The 18295-nt window shown below is 33.6% G+C and overlaps 1 protein-coding gene across 1 annotated transcript; it reads right to left on the reverse strand.

The window, feature by feature from the left end:
* Positions 1–751: 751 nt before the first annotated feature.
* On the reverse strand, positions 752–4915 carry LOC110620227 (receptor protein kinase-like protein ZAR1). Its single transcript, XM_021763871.2, has 2 exons — positions 3346–4915; positions 752–1651 (listed from the first exon to the last, which is right to left on the reverse strand). The coding sequence occupies exons 1-2, from the start codon at positions 4661–4663 to the stop codon at positions 1011–1013; spliced, it is 1959 nt and encodes a 652-aa protein (XP_021619563.1). The 5' UTR covers positions 4664–4915; the 3' UTR covers positions 752–1010.
* Between the last annotated feature and the right edge of the window lie 13380 nt (positions 4916–18295).

Below are 18295 nucleotides of genomic sequence, written 5' to 3' on the forward strand. Positions count from 1 at the left end.
TGTTAGTTGAGCAAAATTTATTTCTTTACATTTAAAATTGCTCTAATTTAATTTTGTTTTTAATTTTTTTAGTTGATATTTCGGTGTTGATTTTGATTTAGTTAATTTTGATTTTCAGTTTCCACTTTCAATTTTATTTTTTATTTTTAAACTTTTAATTTTAATTTAATTCAATTTTGATTTGATACGGATTCTTCTATTTCAATTTTTATTTTCGTTTTCGATTTCGATTCAACGGAATTTTAAGCTTTTGCTCAGATTTTAATTTTGCTTTTGATTCCCACCTTTTCTTTTTCTTTTCTTTTTTCCTTTTAATTCTAATTCAAAACAATTTATAATTTTTGATTTCATGTTTGCTTCAATCCATTTTCCATTTCATTTGGGATTCCAATTTTCTTCAACTATGCAATTTCAATTATCATTCTACCTCTAATTTAGATTCCATTTCAGTTTAAATCGGCCAAATTATATTTTTAAAGAAAATAATTATTAGCTGACTGATTATTATTTTTTGTCTATTTTTATCCATAACGTTTCAGAAATTATTTTATTCAAAATTATTTGTGACGTTTAAAAAGTTAAGAAGCATTATTTTTTTTCAATTTTATTTTTATCTCTATTAACATAATAACTATTTTTATAATTTTTTAAAATTTAGCTCATTTTTTTAAATAATTTATATTTAAAAAATGTTTTTCATGATAGTTGGTGCAATACCAATAATATTATTTTATTTTCTTTTATCCGATTGTTTTCTTTTATGCAACTTTCCTTCATCCAAACATAACTATCACACAAGTTTACAGGAGAAAACCTGTAGATAAGGTATCTACACGTTGCAAGACATACATCTACTCCCTGAGAAGTCCACGCAGGAGCTAGTGATAAAACTAAAACTTACACATTTATCCCACCAAACTTGTCAAACGACCGAAAGAAAAGGAACAAAATCTGCATTAGGAAGTCTAAGCAACTGCACACAAAATTTTACAAGAACCATCTTTCGTTTCTCATTGCAATTTGATCCGATCGAGACTCTCTGACACGGTTTTCATCCTGGGACGAACTTCAGGGTCTAGTTCAGTGCAATTGAGTGCAATATGAAACACTGAAACAACTTGTTTCTTTGCATCAACCTCACTCAACAATGCTGAATCTATAATCTCAGATAATAAACGTTCTTCTCGAAACACCTTCCTCACTAGACTTTCTAGTCCTTTCCCATCATTTTCTGGTCCTGCATTAGGCAGCCTACCCGTTAAAAGTTCCATCAGGATGATACCAAAAGAGTACACATCATTTTTCTGACAGAACTTGGTGCCAAATGCTCGAGCCTCCGGTGCTAAGTAAAAATTTGAGGGTGTTGAAACTCTGGAGTTCATTGTGGAGGATACAATGGGTGGGTTCAGAAACTGCTTTTTGGATGCTGAAGTTGTAAACTTGGAGGTGCAGGGGACGAGACGGGTGAGTCCGAAACCTGAGATGTAGGGCTGGAGTTCATCGTCAAGGAGGATCTTTGTGGATTTTAAGTTGCCATGAACATATTTTCTAGGGCTGTATTCATGAATGTACATTAAACCCCTTGCAGTTCCTTGAGCAATTTTCAATCTTGCTGCCCACGAGAGCGTTGGCAATGTAATCGAGGGTCCTCCTGCAGCGATTATAACATCATAGAAGAAAAGCAGCATTTAGATTTTAATCTGACAGATAAAAAAGATATCAAAAGAGGGAAGACAGCAAAAACAAATGCATGTGAAGCACTATTCTGCAAAGTGGTCCTTTTTTTTTTTGGCAACTTCAAGGAAAACACAGTTTTTTTTTGCATTCAATATTGATTAGGTTTCAGTATTTATTTCTTAAAGAAGAGTCAGTGGGGGGAGAGCGGACCACATGGTTCTGTATTGAGTTCTGAAACTAGTGAACATTCTTCCTCCATTAAATTTGAATCATAAATCCATGTAGGACATGGACTATAAATTTCACAGTGGTGAAGAAAACAAAGAGAAGGGTACCACACATTTGTAGAACCTAGTACTGGGCAAAATAGGAGAGTGACTACCAAACAAAGACAAAACTTGTATTCAGAAAGGCCTTACTAATTTTCCAGAGCTATAACCAAATAAAGGACTTAGTAAAAAGGAAAGGAAAAAAATAAGGTAGTCCTCCACAATCAACTCACCAATACTGAGCATAGCATTTGCTATAAAAAAATAAAGTTGGGTGAATTATTTAGAAGTCCTCAGATTCTTCTTTTATTTCACTAATTGGTTTGTGAATTTTTATAATTATATTAGTAAGCACCTAACTTTCTATTCTGTCTACTATGTCCAAATTTTCATGCTTTTATCATTATTTAATGGGGAAATTATTACTTGGACCCGGTCCATCGTGGACCCAAGGTATAAGAAAATGGGTGCACCTAATTTTTTATATGAAAGAACCTACTTATCTGTGTCTTGGGTTCATGATCGATGGATGCATGTGGAATGTGGTACAAAAAGAGAGAAGTTAGCAATTTCAACTTTACTTCCATCTCACAAACAGTTACATCACTCTCCAATCTCTCACCTCTCTCTCTCCCTCCACTTTTGTCTCTTTCTCTCCCTCTCCCGAGTCCCTCTACTTCTCTGTCCCTTGCATATTTCTCTCACTCTCAACAAATGCAAAATCAACAAGCCTAATAAACAACAAATCAACAAGTTCCAAGAATTTAAGGAATGAAAACTACAACCCACAAAATTACAAATCAAGAAGTTCCAGGGATTCACAATCATCCTTCTTGCATACATAGTCCAACCCCTATCCAAAGACCTCAAGTGCTAGATGTATGACTTGTAATTGTGACACCCTATAGTGAGCTTCAACAAACCTAATTTGTTCTTATGCAATCTTTATCACAGAAAAAACCTAAGAATATCAAAATGCCTAACAACCATAATAATAATAATAATAAAATTATGGTCACTGGCAAAATCAGGATGAACTTGAAGCAAAACCGAGCACGACCATTTCAAAATCCTCGAAACTTCCATCCCTTACTTAAAAAGATTAATCTCAAAGTAATCCCACCTAAACTGGACTCATTCACTGCCTGGAAAATAAGTTCATGAAAATTCCTGATGGCCATAAGTTTTGCTTTAGGTTTGGAGACTTTGCCTCAGCGCTGGCAAGTGCTAAGTGGAGGCTTGTTAGTTTCGAGTATGGTGTGCGAGGGAGAAATGGTTGTGAGCTAGAGGTAACAGAGGGGAAAGCCCTGGTCCTTGGGCATTATCAACCTTATTTCTATCCTACGAAAAGAAATAAATTCTGATAAAAATAAATAAATAAAGTTCAGAGGAATATTACCATGCAGCGCTGTGTATAAGCTCCCATTGCGTATGAAATCAGAGATCAGCAACTTCTCATCATTAGCATAGAAATAAGCTCTCAGCCGCAAGATATTAGGATGTTGGACCCTCCCGATTGCCTCCACCTCAGACTCAAACTCCTTGAAACTCCACGTGGCATCTCCCTCATTCAACCTCCTTACAGTAACTACCGCAGGCACCACCGCCCCAGATCCTCTTCCGCCCGCCACCACCTTGTACACTATCCCGCTCCGGCTCTTCCCCACCACGTACGCCGATGCCCTCAACAAATCTTCCAACTCCAAATTAAACCCCTCGTCGATCACTACGAATTTACCCTTTTGCCCCCCATCGTTTTTGTCACTGGTGCTACCCATGTTATTCTCCCTTTCTATCTTGCCCTTCTCCGCAGCAGAACCCCATCTCCTCCGGTAAAGCCACAATGTGACCGAGACGGCACCGATAACCACCGAAACACCCGAAATTAAAGGAATTGCCACCGACCCATTTCTCGCATTCTGTTTGTCTTCGGTTTCAGTAACAACATTGGGGTTAGCGTCCCTAGGGTTTTCAGGTTTTTCATTGTTCCCGCTGCTTGTGATGTTGAAAGCCTCTGGACATGGAGTCTGCAATGGAAACCCACAGAGACTGGGGTTTCCTGCAAATGCAGTAGGACCCTGGTTCACCAATGACCCCACCTGAGGTACTTTGCCGCTAAGATTATTGTGCCTTAAATCCAAGCTGACCATCACCGGAAAATTCCCGTATGATTCCGGAATCTCGCCAGAAAATGCATTATAAGACAAATTAAGAGTTCCAGTGAGGTTTTTGAGCTCAACGAGAAATTCAGGAAGAGAACCATTAAGGAAATTTGAAGATAAATCCAAGTGGGTTAGAGCCTTTAAGGATTTTATCTGGGGTGAGATGGATCCGGAGAGAGAATTATGAGACAAATCAAGAGAGCGTAGACTGATGGCATTGAAGAGATGGGAAGGGACGGGCTTGGAGAAGTTATTGTGAGAAAGAGTTAGTCGAGTTAAAGAGTCGAGTAGACCGAGTTCGGAGGGAAGATAACCAGTAAAGCTTCTGTTAGGGAGAATGAGAGAAGTGACTCGGTGATTGATGCAAGTAACTCCATGCCAGTGGCATGGGGTTAAGTCAGAATCGGACCAAGAGGCAAGAACTTGAGTTGGGTCGGTAGTGATTGCAGCTTTGAGAGCCAAGAGGGCGAGGCCATCTGTGGTAAGAGAGGAAGAGAGTGTAGACAGGAGAAGAACAAGAAATGCTGTGAGTACTGGAAACGAGTTGATTAGCATTTTCTAGTGTAATAAGGGGGTTTTTTATTAGGAAATAATCAGAGTCATGGTTTGGTAATTTGAGAGAATGGAAGAAAGCAACGAGGAGTTGCAGATTATTGAACGATGTGTGTGTGTGGCTAACGGCGAAGAAGACGAGTACTAAGCAAAGAAGAAGTAGAATGGGAAGAGGAGACGACGAGGAGCAGGTTTCTGGGTTTGAAGTTTGTTTTTTTGAGGATATCGAGGTGGCGAGGAACACTGCGACTGCAAATTTGAATTCTTAATCCTGCTATCATTTTTTTTTTATTTACTTTTCAAATATTAAATTTTGGCTAATTTTAGCCCTACTAGCAAATATTTAAATAGAAACTTAAATTCTTTTTCTCTTTAACTATTAGAATAAAAGGTAATTTACATGTACCTTTTAATAAAATTTATAAAATATTTTTTTATTAAATTTACATGTACCTTCTAATTTAATATATTTAAAAAAATTAGAAAATTTTATTTAATTTTTTTAGAATTTGAAAAGTTTATATGTAGCAATATTATCTATTATTAAAATTTAAAGTTCTTAATTGATTTATTTTAATAATTGAAGGCAACGATGGACTTAAGGGTTAAGGGGTAGGCGGAGTTGTAGCCCCTGAAATTTTAATTTATAAATAGAAGTGGGTTAAATGTAAATTTATTTTTAAGATATTTTTATATTTATTCCATTTTTTAAAAAAAATTTAAGAATTTTCTTTTTACCATTTCAAAAAAAAAAGAATTTTCTTTTTATTGATTTAATTAAATAAAAATTTAATCAATTTAAATTTAACAAATTAGTATTATATTTTTATTAAATCTAATTTGAGTTAAATTATAATTAATTTAATATAATTTTATGGAAGTTAAACTTATTAAATATATATTTTATTTTATTAACTGTAAATATTGACTTCCTAAAATATTACTAATCATTGATTAAAGTGCTTGTTTAGATTTAAAAAAATAAGATTTATTTGATTATGGACCTATAATTAAAACAAACAGTTTCCATTTTTGTATAAAATTAAATTCATTTTTTTTCAGACAAAATTAAACTAATAAAATATAGAAACAATAAATATTTATAGAGTGTAAGATTTTAAATGGTTTTTATATTTTGAATTTTTTAAATAAACAGGTTATCAACTTTTGATATTACACATTATAAAAGAATTTTAAATAAAATGTCAAAATTTTGTATGAATAAATGATGATAATTACTGAATCATAAAAATAAGGATAAATATGAGAAATAAATTTAGAATTTCTAATTACAAATATTAAAGTTCTTAAATATTAAATATTTATATATAAATTCACACATTTATTGAATATATTTAGACTCACTATACATAAATTTTAAAATAATTATTTAATTAAATAGTTATTAAATTTATTTGCATTTACATTGGAATGCATGATATTTTTTTTTTTTTATGGGTTGATATTATTTAATAGATTTTATCAGATATTTTAATAAATAATATTTGTATAAGAGAAATTTAGAAAATGAAAAATTAAAAGCGAAAATTTTTTTATTAAATTTTTAAAAATTAAAAAGTGTTTCAAAATACTAAAAAAAATAGCTATTTATAATAATAAAAATTTTAATATGAAAAAAATTTAAAAAAATAATAAAAATATAAAATTAATATAAATCATAGAATTTTCACCTTAAATGACAGTTTTACGATGTTTCATTATATTTTTTAAAGTCGTGTGTTTCAAAATTTTTTTTTTGAAAAGTTATTGTGAAGTTTTAATAGACATTGATAATAAAAATTAAGTATTATCTAAATCTATTATAAAATCTAATTATTTCGTATCAATTAAAATTATATTTATCATTATATTTCTTTGATTTTGATAAGAAATTGAATGATTTATTAAAAAAATTATATTTATCATTATATTTCTTTGATTTTGATAATAAATTGAATGATGTATCAAGAAAATTATATTTATTATTATATTTTCTGGAATTTGATAAGAAATTGAATGATCTACCAAGAAAATAAAAAAAAAATGATTGTCCAGATTAGGGAAATAGTTCAAAAGAAGATGAGTGGTGGCATGTGTTAGGTGGATGAACTATGATTACAAATCGATGATGACGATGATGCCTTTCAATTTTTTAGGGCAAAGTCTTAGGTAGTTATTAGTAGCTTTCTGAAATTAACTGAAAGAATATAGCAGCAAAAAATCCTTTCATGCACTAAGAAAAAGAAACAACTTTTTTTTAAAGATGTTATCTATCGAGTTTAAATTCGAGTTAAAATTAATTAATTAAGTGTATTTATAATCTTAATCTTGTTAAAAATTATAATGCTAAAAATAATAAAAATGCTATTTATTTTAATATAATTAAATAATATTTAACTCAGTTATTTTTCAACCTCTCTTAAAAGCAAGACTGCAAAGGTTTTGCGAGGTAGGTGGGGATGGAGATGTAAATTTGTTGTTTGGATGTCTTTTGTGTCAGAATATCATTGAACCACAGACCACATGCAGACATGCTTTGTGAGTTTGGCTTTTTCAGTTTCCACTACCAACGACACTTTTGGTCTCGTTTCACCCCACTTGAGTTAAAAGATTCAAAAGAAAACTCGTAGGAAAAAGACAACTGAAAAAAAAAAAAAAACATAAAAATAAAAAATTTGTCATCCTCCAAAGTCATTTCTGTTTATTTCCTTGAGAGAATATATGCTTAAATTTTAATTAAAAAATAATTAATGTGGACTAGCATTTTGCTAAAAACAAATTTAAAAAATTGTCTTGTGATTAGAAGAGGCCAAGGAAGAGAGTGGATTCATATGACTTGTGAATTTTACCTACCATTAATTGACATTTGAAATTTGTAATAAGTTAGGAATGTTGGAATATTTGTATTTAGATAAAAAAAAAATAATCATGCTGATCTCTAAAGAGATTTGGTAGAAATTGACATTTTAGAAGAGCATCTATCTCTATATTATCCTCCATCACTAAAACACAAAAAAGGTTTATGTAGGTTGCTAGTATCATTCCAATCATATTATTCAATTTATTGCTTTTTCTCTGGTGCAGCTTTGCAGATGTGTATGTCTGTACAGGTGTAATAATTCAGGCTGTTTTGTTTGAAACTTGGAATTCTTTCTCAGCCTAAAATGTCAACTTGCATTGTTAATGATAAACCAAGTTAGGTTAGTAGTAGATTGTGCTTGTGCCAATTCAATTTTTTGCAAGAAGAGCGAAATGTCCTGGTTCTTTTGGGGTGATGGGGTTACTATTTTGTGTCCACTTATCTATGATATTGATCATCAACCTCCCTGACGAGGGTCCTAAGCTATTCTCTCTCTGTTCCCTGATGTTACGATCCTAGCTTACAGGATTACATTGATCAGTTTCTACATTATAAGAAATGAAGACGAGGAGTGATGACGTTCATGTGTTTGACCACTCCGACTGTGGCTTCAGGGGTATGTTAGCTGCTTGTAAGTGGGTTTTAAGCTTGGACTACAACAAAAGAAAAACCAAGTCCAAAACAAAAACAATTCAGGCCTTGACCCATTAACAGAAACCCAAGCAGAGAAGTAGGACAATCCACGCGCTACAGCTCGACTTTGGTCTGGAAACGACAGTTTCATCGAGTTTTCAGAAACACCCAACAGAGTATAAGTTTTTCTGAAAATGACCGCTCAATTTTGTGTTTTTTCAGTTTAATTCTTTCTTAAAGTTCTAATAATTTCATTTTGATTATACTTATCACTATGATCAGATATCGCAGATTTCCATGTCAATTTAAGCTAATTTTCATTTAAAATTATTCAATTTTGGTTTTCTTTTCAATATTGTCACTCAATTTCTTTTCTCTCAATTTTAATATAAATTTTTTATTATATGTAATTATATATTTATAAATTACAATAAGTTAAAATTATAATATTTTATAATCACGAAATGTGAAAAAAAAATATTTTAAAATTATTTTTAAAATAAAAATTAAAAATTATAAGAGTAAAATATAAAATCTGTCAAATTTACTTGTATACACATATTATCATACTAAACGACTAAATTTATGAATGGACATATTTTATAAACTTATAACTACATAGAATAGATACTTTAAATTTACTAAAATTGATCAACTTTAAAAAATTAAAACTGAATGATAATATCGAAACCATTAAAATTTGAGTGATTAATTGACTCATGATAATCTGAAAATCTATGATATCTTAAAAAATTGAGGTAGTTTTAAGAAAATTAAAAGTGAGTGATAATATTAAAATAACACCTAAAATTGAGTTTCTGTGTGGGAAAATCAGTCGAAAAGACTTGAGAGAACATGGTCCAATTGGGTCATCAGGTTGGAGTTTGATGGGCCTGGTGTAGTTGGGCCTCGTCATACACCTACGAAGATACAGTGAGAGTTTGTTAATTTTTTTTCTTCTATATATAAATTTTCTCAGGTTAAACAGTAATTTAAAAAAAAAAACTTTTTAACTTACAGTTGGGCTGGAAAATGACCGAGGCCATAAAAAAACTGGGCCCACTTCATCTCCCAAAGCAACAAATGTCATATGCCCGACAGCTTGCCAGACCCGACATAGCGTAGGCAGCTTGACAACAGCATTGCCTTTTTTTGGGCCTTAAATGAGAACATAATGGAGGCCCATGGGGTCCACTTATTTCAGATTTCTAAGTTGAGGTGTTTGATGTGAAATTTTTAACCACTTGATGTGGTCTGACACTACTACGTCAAATAACCAATCGGTCTGTGGCCTTTAGTGGCTACTGTTGAGTCATTTTCGACTTCACTGCAATTGTCTTCTGTATTTCCCCTTTTGTGGACCCAACATTATCAATCTCTTGCTCTTCCCTACACCGACTGCCTCTTTTATTCTTGTTTAGCTCAATCTCAATGCCTGCCCCTACTAAATTCTACATATTCTTACTTACCCTCTCCATTTTCACTGATTATTTCTCAATTTTAGATGGTATAAATTTAGAAAAAATTTATTAATATTTTTTATATATATTCTTACTAGTCTTTAATATTAAAATGTGAAAAAAAAAATTAACATCTAAAATTATTGGTGAATAAATTTTAAATAATATATATTATAGGATGGAAATAATAATACTGATATTAAATTTGGCATAAAGAAGTACCCGTTTGCTCCAGCACCAGATAATTAGTGTGGAGGGCTATTTTGGGAAAGTGAAGAAAAGGATAAGAGGTGGAGCCCACTTTAGTATCTTGTCTCTTTTGGTGTTTGGGAAAGTTGTTGTGAGCCCTCCTCCAATCCATTGCGATAGACATTGCCTCAGACTCGCATGTTATAGTATGGGCTTCTCTTACAATGTCGCCATCTATATATACATAACATTTAAGATATGCCGGAAAAACCAATGTTGCCTTTACTTTTTATCTTTCTCAAATGCTGTCCACAATAAATATTTCCTATTTTAGCTTCTCTTCAACAAATTTAACTTCTTGTTTAGTGTCTTAAAAATATAAAGGGTAAACTGTAATTTAATCCCTCTGATTTAGTGAAATGCAACCTTTTGTCCCTCTGTTTTAAAAAATTTTTAATTTAGTTACTGTAATTTTTAAAAACTATGACATTAGTCCCTCCCGTTAGATTTTCAGTTAAATCACCGTTAATTTTAGTTAAAAAAACTAAAATACCTATTCTCTCTCCTTCCTCTTCCTCTTCTTCTTCTTCTTCTCCTTCCCGATCTTCTTCTTCTTCTTCTTCTTCTTCTTCTTCTTCTTCTTCTTCTTCTTCTTCTTCTCTTTTCCGATCTCCTTTCTTCTTAAGTTCATAGTAAAGCTCACCAAGTGTCGCACCAGACTGAACCCATGCTGATTCATCTGCAATATCAACCTCTACAGCTCGGAAATTCCTGAGATTAATGATAATGAATGGGGGAAGTCTGACATAGATAAGCTAAGCCTTCATAGTTATGGCCACCGCTTCTGACTCGAACTTGTAAACCCTTTTTTTTTGCTTCAAAGAACAGCTGCTTGAATTTCTGACTCATGGAATGGTGTGAGAACGAGATCTGCTTATTTGAAGAAATGCGTCATGTATAAAGATACCAAAACACAAGAACACCTATGATAAACACTTTCAACATACCAGTTTTGCCTGCTACTAATGCCAGAAGGGATCAAATTTTCCTAAGACAGACTTCCATTTTTGTAGCAAATGTTACTAGAATTCTATAACACCAGTTCATTTGATGCCTTCAAGCTAGTATATGAAATTCCAAGTCTATGAAAGAGAGGGGAAAAAACTAAGAATCCTCTGAGTTAAAAGCCCTATCTATACTTGGTAGAACATACAATTAGTTACAAATTTCAACTCTTTAAAAGAATTTGACATTAAGTTTCCAAATGTTCAATTAACCAAAATCTCTTAATGATGCTAGAGATGAAAAAATGAAAAAAAAAAAAAGGAAAATAAGGAGAGTACCTTGGACAGTAATCAGCTGCTAACTTTTCCAATTTCGGTTTCAAATATATACATTTTCTGCACCAACTTGCCATCCTACAATTACAAATTACTTTGCTAAGCTGAGAAAGAGATAGAAAGTTTTGAGGTGGGGTGGGGTGGTGGTGGTGGTGGATCTTATTATTAGCAGCATTTGCCAAAATCATACAAAATCCACCAAGGATTAGAGACTGCAGTTTGGCAAATAGCCCATTGACACCAAAAAGGAATCAGAAAACATCCTATCAAGACTATAGGACTAAAATCTAATGACTGCATTCCATTTCCCACAAATTTTCATCAATCAGAGGAAAACACAGATGCAGAAGAAGGAGATCAGAAAAGAGAAGAAGAAGAAGAAGAAGAAGAAGAAGGAGAAGAAGCAGAAGAAGGAGATTGGGAAGGAGGAGAAGAAGAAGAAGAAGAAGAGGAAGAAGAAGGAGATCGGAAAAGAGAAGAAGAAGAAGAAGAAGAAGAAGAAGAGGAAGAGGAAGGAGAAAGAATGGGTATTTTAATCTTTTTAACTAAAATTAACGGTGATTTAACTGAAAATCTAACGGGATTGACTAATGTCATAGTTTTTAAAAATCACAGTGACTAAATTGAAGTTTTTTAAAACAGATGGACAAAAGATTGCATTTCACTAAACCAGAGGGACTAAATTACAGTTTACTCAAATATAAAATATCTTACTCCAACTTTATTTATCAATTAAATATTTTAAATTTAAATTTTAAATAAATAATACTTTTAAATTTTAAAAAAGAACGTTTTATTTTTTAATGGATCTATTTGATAAAAATTTATGAGTGATTCAAATATTAAAAATTAAAAAAAATAGTTTTTTTTTAAATAAAAAGACTAAGTTGAATTTAAGGAGAAGTCGGTAAAATTGAATTTTTTTTCAAAAGAAAACTTTTATAGAAAAAAATTACAATAAATATAAATTATAATATATCTGAGGATGAAAAAAGTTTTTTTTTTTTTTTTTTTTTAACTGAGATGAAATAAGATAATGGAAGGTAAGGTTTAAAAAATCTTTTCAATTTATCAATTTTCATGAATCAAAAAATTTAGGAGTTTTAGAGTACTCTTCTTAAATAACCATCTTTTCAAACGAAATACTTACTTTAAAACATCATATCTTACCTTCAAAAATCTCACCTTAAATATAGTATTAGTCATCTACCTACCTCAAACGCCGCGTACCACTTGTCTCACGAATCCTTTTCTTTTCTTCTCTTCACCCTCACATGAGACATACCCCATCTGGATGACACCTTTGCCACTCCTTAGTTCCTACTTATTTGCATTTCTCGACCATGCCTACTTCTTGATTCATCTTATTCTTTGATTAATTTTATTATTCAATATTGCTTATTTGCTTAAACGATATGATACGGAATAATTAATTTTAAATTTTATAGCAGAATTAGATTGAGTTTAATTTTTACTGTCAACATTTTATGAAAATCCATGATATCTTTTCGAAAAGAAAATTTCGAAACGTATAACTTTCAAATGTATAACGAGAGTCTAATCACAAAGTTCGAGATAAATTTTACATTTTATTTTTCTTAGCCACTTTTATAATTTTGCATATTAGAATTTTTTTTATTATAAATAATATTTCTTTAATTATTTGAGATACTTTTTAATTTTTTAAAAATTTCAAATTTTTTTTTTTAGATTTTAGTCTCTCGTTATATTATTTTGTTTTAGCTAAATATTATTAATTAAAACTCTTAACGGAATCTAATAAATCTTATATCACGATTAATAAAAAGATATTCGGATTTAGAAATTAAAAATCGAATAGAATAAACAAGAAAGTGAATGGAGTATCATTTTATTATAATATAGTTTTTAATATTTTATATAAAATTGATAAATTAAATTGAAATTATCAATTTGATTTTTTTTTATAATATCAATTCAATTTAATTTTTTTTATAATTTAAATAATTAGAAAATTAAATTAACCGAGTACACGCCTCTAATACAAAATGACCATTTAAGAGCAGCCAATCCTTACGGCTGTGGAAAGAGTTAGCTTCCTATTCCCAACTTGGGATGGTTGGAAAATGACCTCTTTGGTGGACCTCATCTATTAACAAGACACTTACCCCTACTTCATATAGCTAGGAGTGAGCATTCGGTCGGTTCGGTTTAAAATCAAACTGAACCGAATGAATTAAAAACCGAAATTTTAGTGTTTATGAAAATCGAACCGAATCGATTTTGGTCAGAAACCGAATCGAACCAAATCGGTCTGATTCGGTTCGATTCGGTTCGGTTTGATCGGTTTTGATTTTTAATAATTTTTTTATTTTTTATACTTTATTTTTAATATTTTAAAATTTAATTAAAATATTTTAATCTTAATATGATTTAATTTCTCTATATTATTGAAAAACATATTATTATCACTAATCGATTCGGTTTGGTTTTTTTAATTTTTTCTGATCAAAATCGAACCGAACCGAAATAATCGAAATTTCTAAAATTAAAAATTAAACCGAATCAAAATGTATAAAAAACCGAATTAAATTTTTAAATTGATTCAATTCGATCAGTTTTTTCAATTTGAACCGAATACTGCGCACCCCTGCATATACATTGAAATACCTTGATCTTTCAATGGCACAAATGTCAAATTTCATAACTTCATTTCCCTTTATTATAATATTATGAAAAATGGGTAGGTCTCATTTGTGTGTTTTATTTACTAAGAAAATAAATATCAATATAAATATGGGTCATGATCACGTGGTTGGCACGCTGCCTTTGCTCACACAAGTGGATATTCTTGTAGTCCTCATCATTTGGATTTTGGGGATTTGGGGAAAATCTTTTGTGGTCCGATTATGTAATAAAAGTTTTTGCTTTTTCTTTTAAAAAAACTTTATGACCATTTTTAGCTAATTCATTTGTAGAATTTATGTGGAATAAAATCATGCCCATTTTTTTAAAACTTTTTGCTCTCCCTACTACCCCTTTAATGTCCAAATGATGTGACTGGTAATAGAGACCGTTGTTCAATGATAGAAGAAAAATATATATTTTCTAAGATACTAATAATAATAATGATTATTTTATATTATTTTATTTTTTTATAAAAATAACATTAAATTGATAAAGAAAGCTAATAACATATAAAATTCAATTATTTTTTACTTTTATATTTTAATTTACTAGTTTTAATTTTGACATAATTAATCAACATTTTAAATTTTAAAGAAAATTTATCAAGATTAATAATGCAATTTGAGAGAAGATTATTCCATCTGAAGTGGCATATTGATGTGGTTAAAATGAGATTGTTTTGCAATTGGTCAATCTGGAAAAAAAGAAAAGCGAACTGATTATAGCAGCCACTCAAACGCTCAAGTTAATAAACGGAAGAAAATAGCAAGTGTAATGAGATATTTTAAGTTCAAGAGTAGTTGTGAAAAAATGCGTACCTTGGTATCTGTGTTCATCAGCTTTTATACTGTAAGAAGATGAAAATGGTTATTGAATATCTTGAAAATCTTACTAGCACCAGCTAGTGGATACGAGATCCCGCGATTATAGTTGTGATGATAATCTGCTAGATTGCTCTATAACGGTAACTTTCTGTGAGGCCTTGTCCTATAATTGAGAGGGTGACTCTCAGTGAAGGATCAAGGACTACGGTGTTCGGGTCTTTCTTTCCATAAGTGGGACCACGTATCAGCTTATCAGATTCTTACCATATAATCTTATCTTATGGTCACAGCTCATGACACACTTTGGGTGAATATTATCATATCAGAAGTCTCCCATCAGTCTTCGATTCTTCAGATTTGAAGCTTACAATTGTTTTTCATGATTTTAGAACTAACATGCGATAATGTACCTAGCGGTTTCCCGCTTGTGGCATCGGTGTAAAATACGTTGGAAATTTTTATTTAATGAGACAAACACCCGGTCATGGGTCTAGCAGATACCCGCATCGTGGCCTTGGCATAAAATGCTTTGGACAAATTTTGTTTAGCGGGACTAACATCCAGACATGGGCATGGCGGATGTAACAGCCCGGAAACCGAACTGCTACCGGCACTAGGATCCAGATCGACTTAAGGTCGCCGGGACCCGTAGTAAGCCTGTTATACTGTCTGTGTACCTGTGAAATCCCATACATGATCATACATTTTCTGTCAAACCATTAAAGCTTGTCTTTCCTCCAGGGCTTAACCTGTGCAAGCACTATATCTGGTCTATCAACTCATAGTGTTAAGCCTGGTTTTCTCATAGACATCATCAATAAAGGAAACATACATACATAAACTGACCATGTATCTACAACAAGGGATTACAACTCTCTAAGTCAAGCACAAGTCTATACACTGTACACTATCTCTTTACAATTACATGTCCATATTAGCTATTACATAACTTTTCTTCTTGCAAACCCTGCTGGACTCCCTCTGGACTCTGAACCTGCAAACCTGGGGGATAGGGGAGAGGAATGAGCTATACAAGCCCAATGAGCAGAACTATAAAACATGAGTTAAAAACATGATCTCATGGAATGCACTACATCACATCATCTCAGGGATCAGACATGACCACCAACAATCCCACTCAAGGATGCCTGACTTAGCCAGGTCTTACAACCTCCGTCTGCCTGGCCCGGCCAGGTCTTACACTCTGCCTGCCTGGCCCAGCCAGGTCTTACTATCTCTGCTGCCTGATCTAATCAGGTCTTACCTACAGATGGCTGCCTGGCCCGGCCAGGTCTTATACATCACATCATCTCAGGGATCAGACATCTCAGGGATCAGACATGACCACCAACAATCCCACTCAAGGATGCCTGACCTAGCCAGGTCTTACAACCTCCGTCTGCCTGGCCCGGCCAGGTCTTACACTCTGCCTGCCTGGCCCAGCCAGGTCTTACTATCTCTGCTGCCTGATCGAATCAGGTCTTACCTACAGATGGCTGCCTGGCCCGGCCAGGTCTTATAACAGAGTTTGGGCTATTGGAGTCGCCTTGGTCTATCCACAGCCTCATACGCATCGTATTATGCAATGCATCATATTCGTGAAACTAATGCACTCATCCTACTAGACTCATTATGATGCATGATAATGCTCAAAGCAGTTTAAGTCTGAAAAGAGAAGTTCCACTCACCTCTGGCTGACTCTGTACTAACTCTGCAGGTTCTAAAACAGTGCTCACTGCTAACTTCCCTGATTCCTCTGGTCCATTCCTACACAGGTGGACTCAAAGAGGGACCAAACTAACTCAAGAACATCTCTACGAAACTCCCTAAAAACCCTCTAACAGATCCCCAAACAATAACATAAAACATGCAAAAGAAAGCTGGACAGGGCACGTTCGGCGGCAGGTTCGGCCGCCGAAACCCCTCTCCAGAGACGAAACTCATGCATGTTCGGCGGCACCTTCGGCAGCCGAAAGTCTCGTCCAGAGACGAAACTCAACCTTCGGCGGCACTTTCGGCGGCCGAACCTTGCCTCCAGAGATGAAAGTCCCAAGTTTCGGGGGCAAGCTTTGGCAGCCGAAACTGCCTCCACAAGGGGTTCGGCGGCCGAACCTTCCTTCGGCGGCCGAACCTGGTTTTGCCCGTTGGGCAGAACCCTGCTCTGTTTCATGCAACCTTTTCCCCAACTCCTCTCAACATGCATATCAACTACTCCCAACTAGCATATACACATATATATGCACAAAGGGGTCTAAAACTAACCTAAAACCCCAAACAAACATAGCACATAACACTCAAACATGCTTGAACACCAAAGATCACCAAAAACCTCACCTAAACCTAAACATGCATACTACCCACACAACCTGCATAAAACCTTCAAAAATCCTCAAAGAAGCTCAGGATCTTCACTTACCTCTTAAGGAACTTGAGGATGAAGGATCCTAACGTGGAGATATGGAGAAATCCTCTCTCACAGCTCCAAGCTTCAAAACTTGGTTATTTTGCTCAAATCTTCAAAACAACAACAAAACTCTTAAAAACTTTGAAGGATTTGGTGAAAAACATGAAAATCATCAAAGTCAACGTGAGAAGGTTTTGGCTCACCTCTGGCTGCAAGTGGAGGAGAAATATCCTCCTTCCACCGACCTTTGGCCCTTTTATAGGTGGCTGGCCAGACCACCTTCGGCAGCCGAACGTGAATCCGAAACCATGCAATGTTCGACGGCCGAAAGTGACCTTCGGCGGCCGAACCTTTGCATTTCTCCCTTATTGCTTTTCTTTCAAAACTCAATTTCTTTCACACTTGAAAACATTCAAAACTCTTAAAACACACATGAAAACATATGTCTTACCCTTCTCGAGGGTTCCGACACCCGAGATTCCACCAGACGACAGGAATTCCGAGGCCGGACTCGAGCCGGGTATTACAGCGGATACCCGCCTTAACGAGACTAACACCTAGTTATGGACCTAGCGGATATTTGCCTTGTGCCCTTGCCTAGCAATTATCCACCTTGTGGCGTTGTTCTTGTCTCCATACTTTCATTCATCTAGCATTTCTGATATCCAAAAGGGTTTGAAGAATACATCATAGTTTCATTTATAGCATTTTCATAAATTATAAGTATTCTTTTAAGAATAATTAAAAGACTTGGTCATCTAACTTGATTAATTTTAAAACTCGAGATTTGAGTTAGGAGCTGAATATTTATAATATTCTACTTCTATAGGCCCTTATTACCACTCGGTTCTCCGGTAATTACGTGAATAACCTCCACGAGTTCATTTTCATCAGAATTGGCTGTTGTCTTTTATAGCAAACTTTTGGGGCGTGTCGTCCCTTATCAATCTCTCAATTTCATCTTTTAGTTGTCAACATTCTTGTAACGACGCGAAGATCGGACCGCTACCGGCGCTAGGATCCGGGTCGACTTAAGGCCGCCGGGACCCGTAGCAAGCCTGACATATAACCTGTAAACCTGTATAATCCCATACATGATCAACAACATGCATAAAAATTAAAACTTTTCTTCATACATACTGTCATCAACTAACTCAACCTGTACATACTCTGATCATAAACATAACATAGTCCCTCTGTGGGATCTCATCAAGCCTTAAAGGCAAAACAACCTGTGTTGAGTTAGTTTACATAAACA

The sequence above is a fragment of the Manihot esculenta genome, chromosome 8 (assembly GCF_001659605.2).
Source record: "Manihot esculenta cultivar AM560-2 chromosome 8, M.esculenta_v8, whole genome shotgun sequence".
Lineage (NCBI taxonomy): Eukaryota > Viridiplantae > Streptophyta > Magnoliopsida > Malpighiales > Euphorbiaceae > Manihot > Manihot esculenta.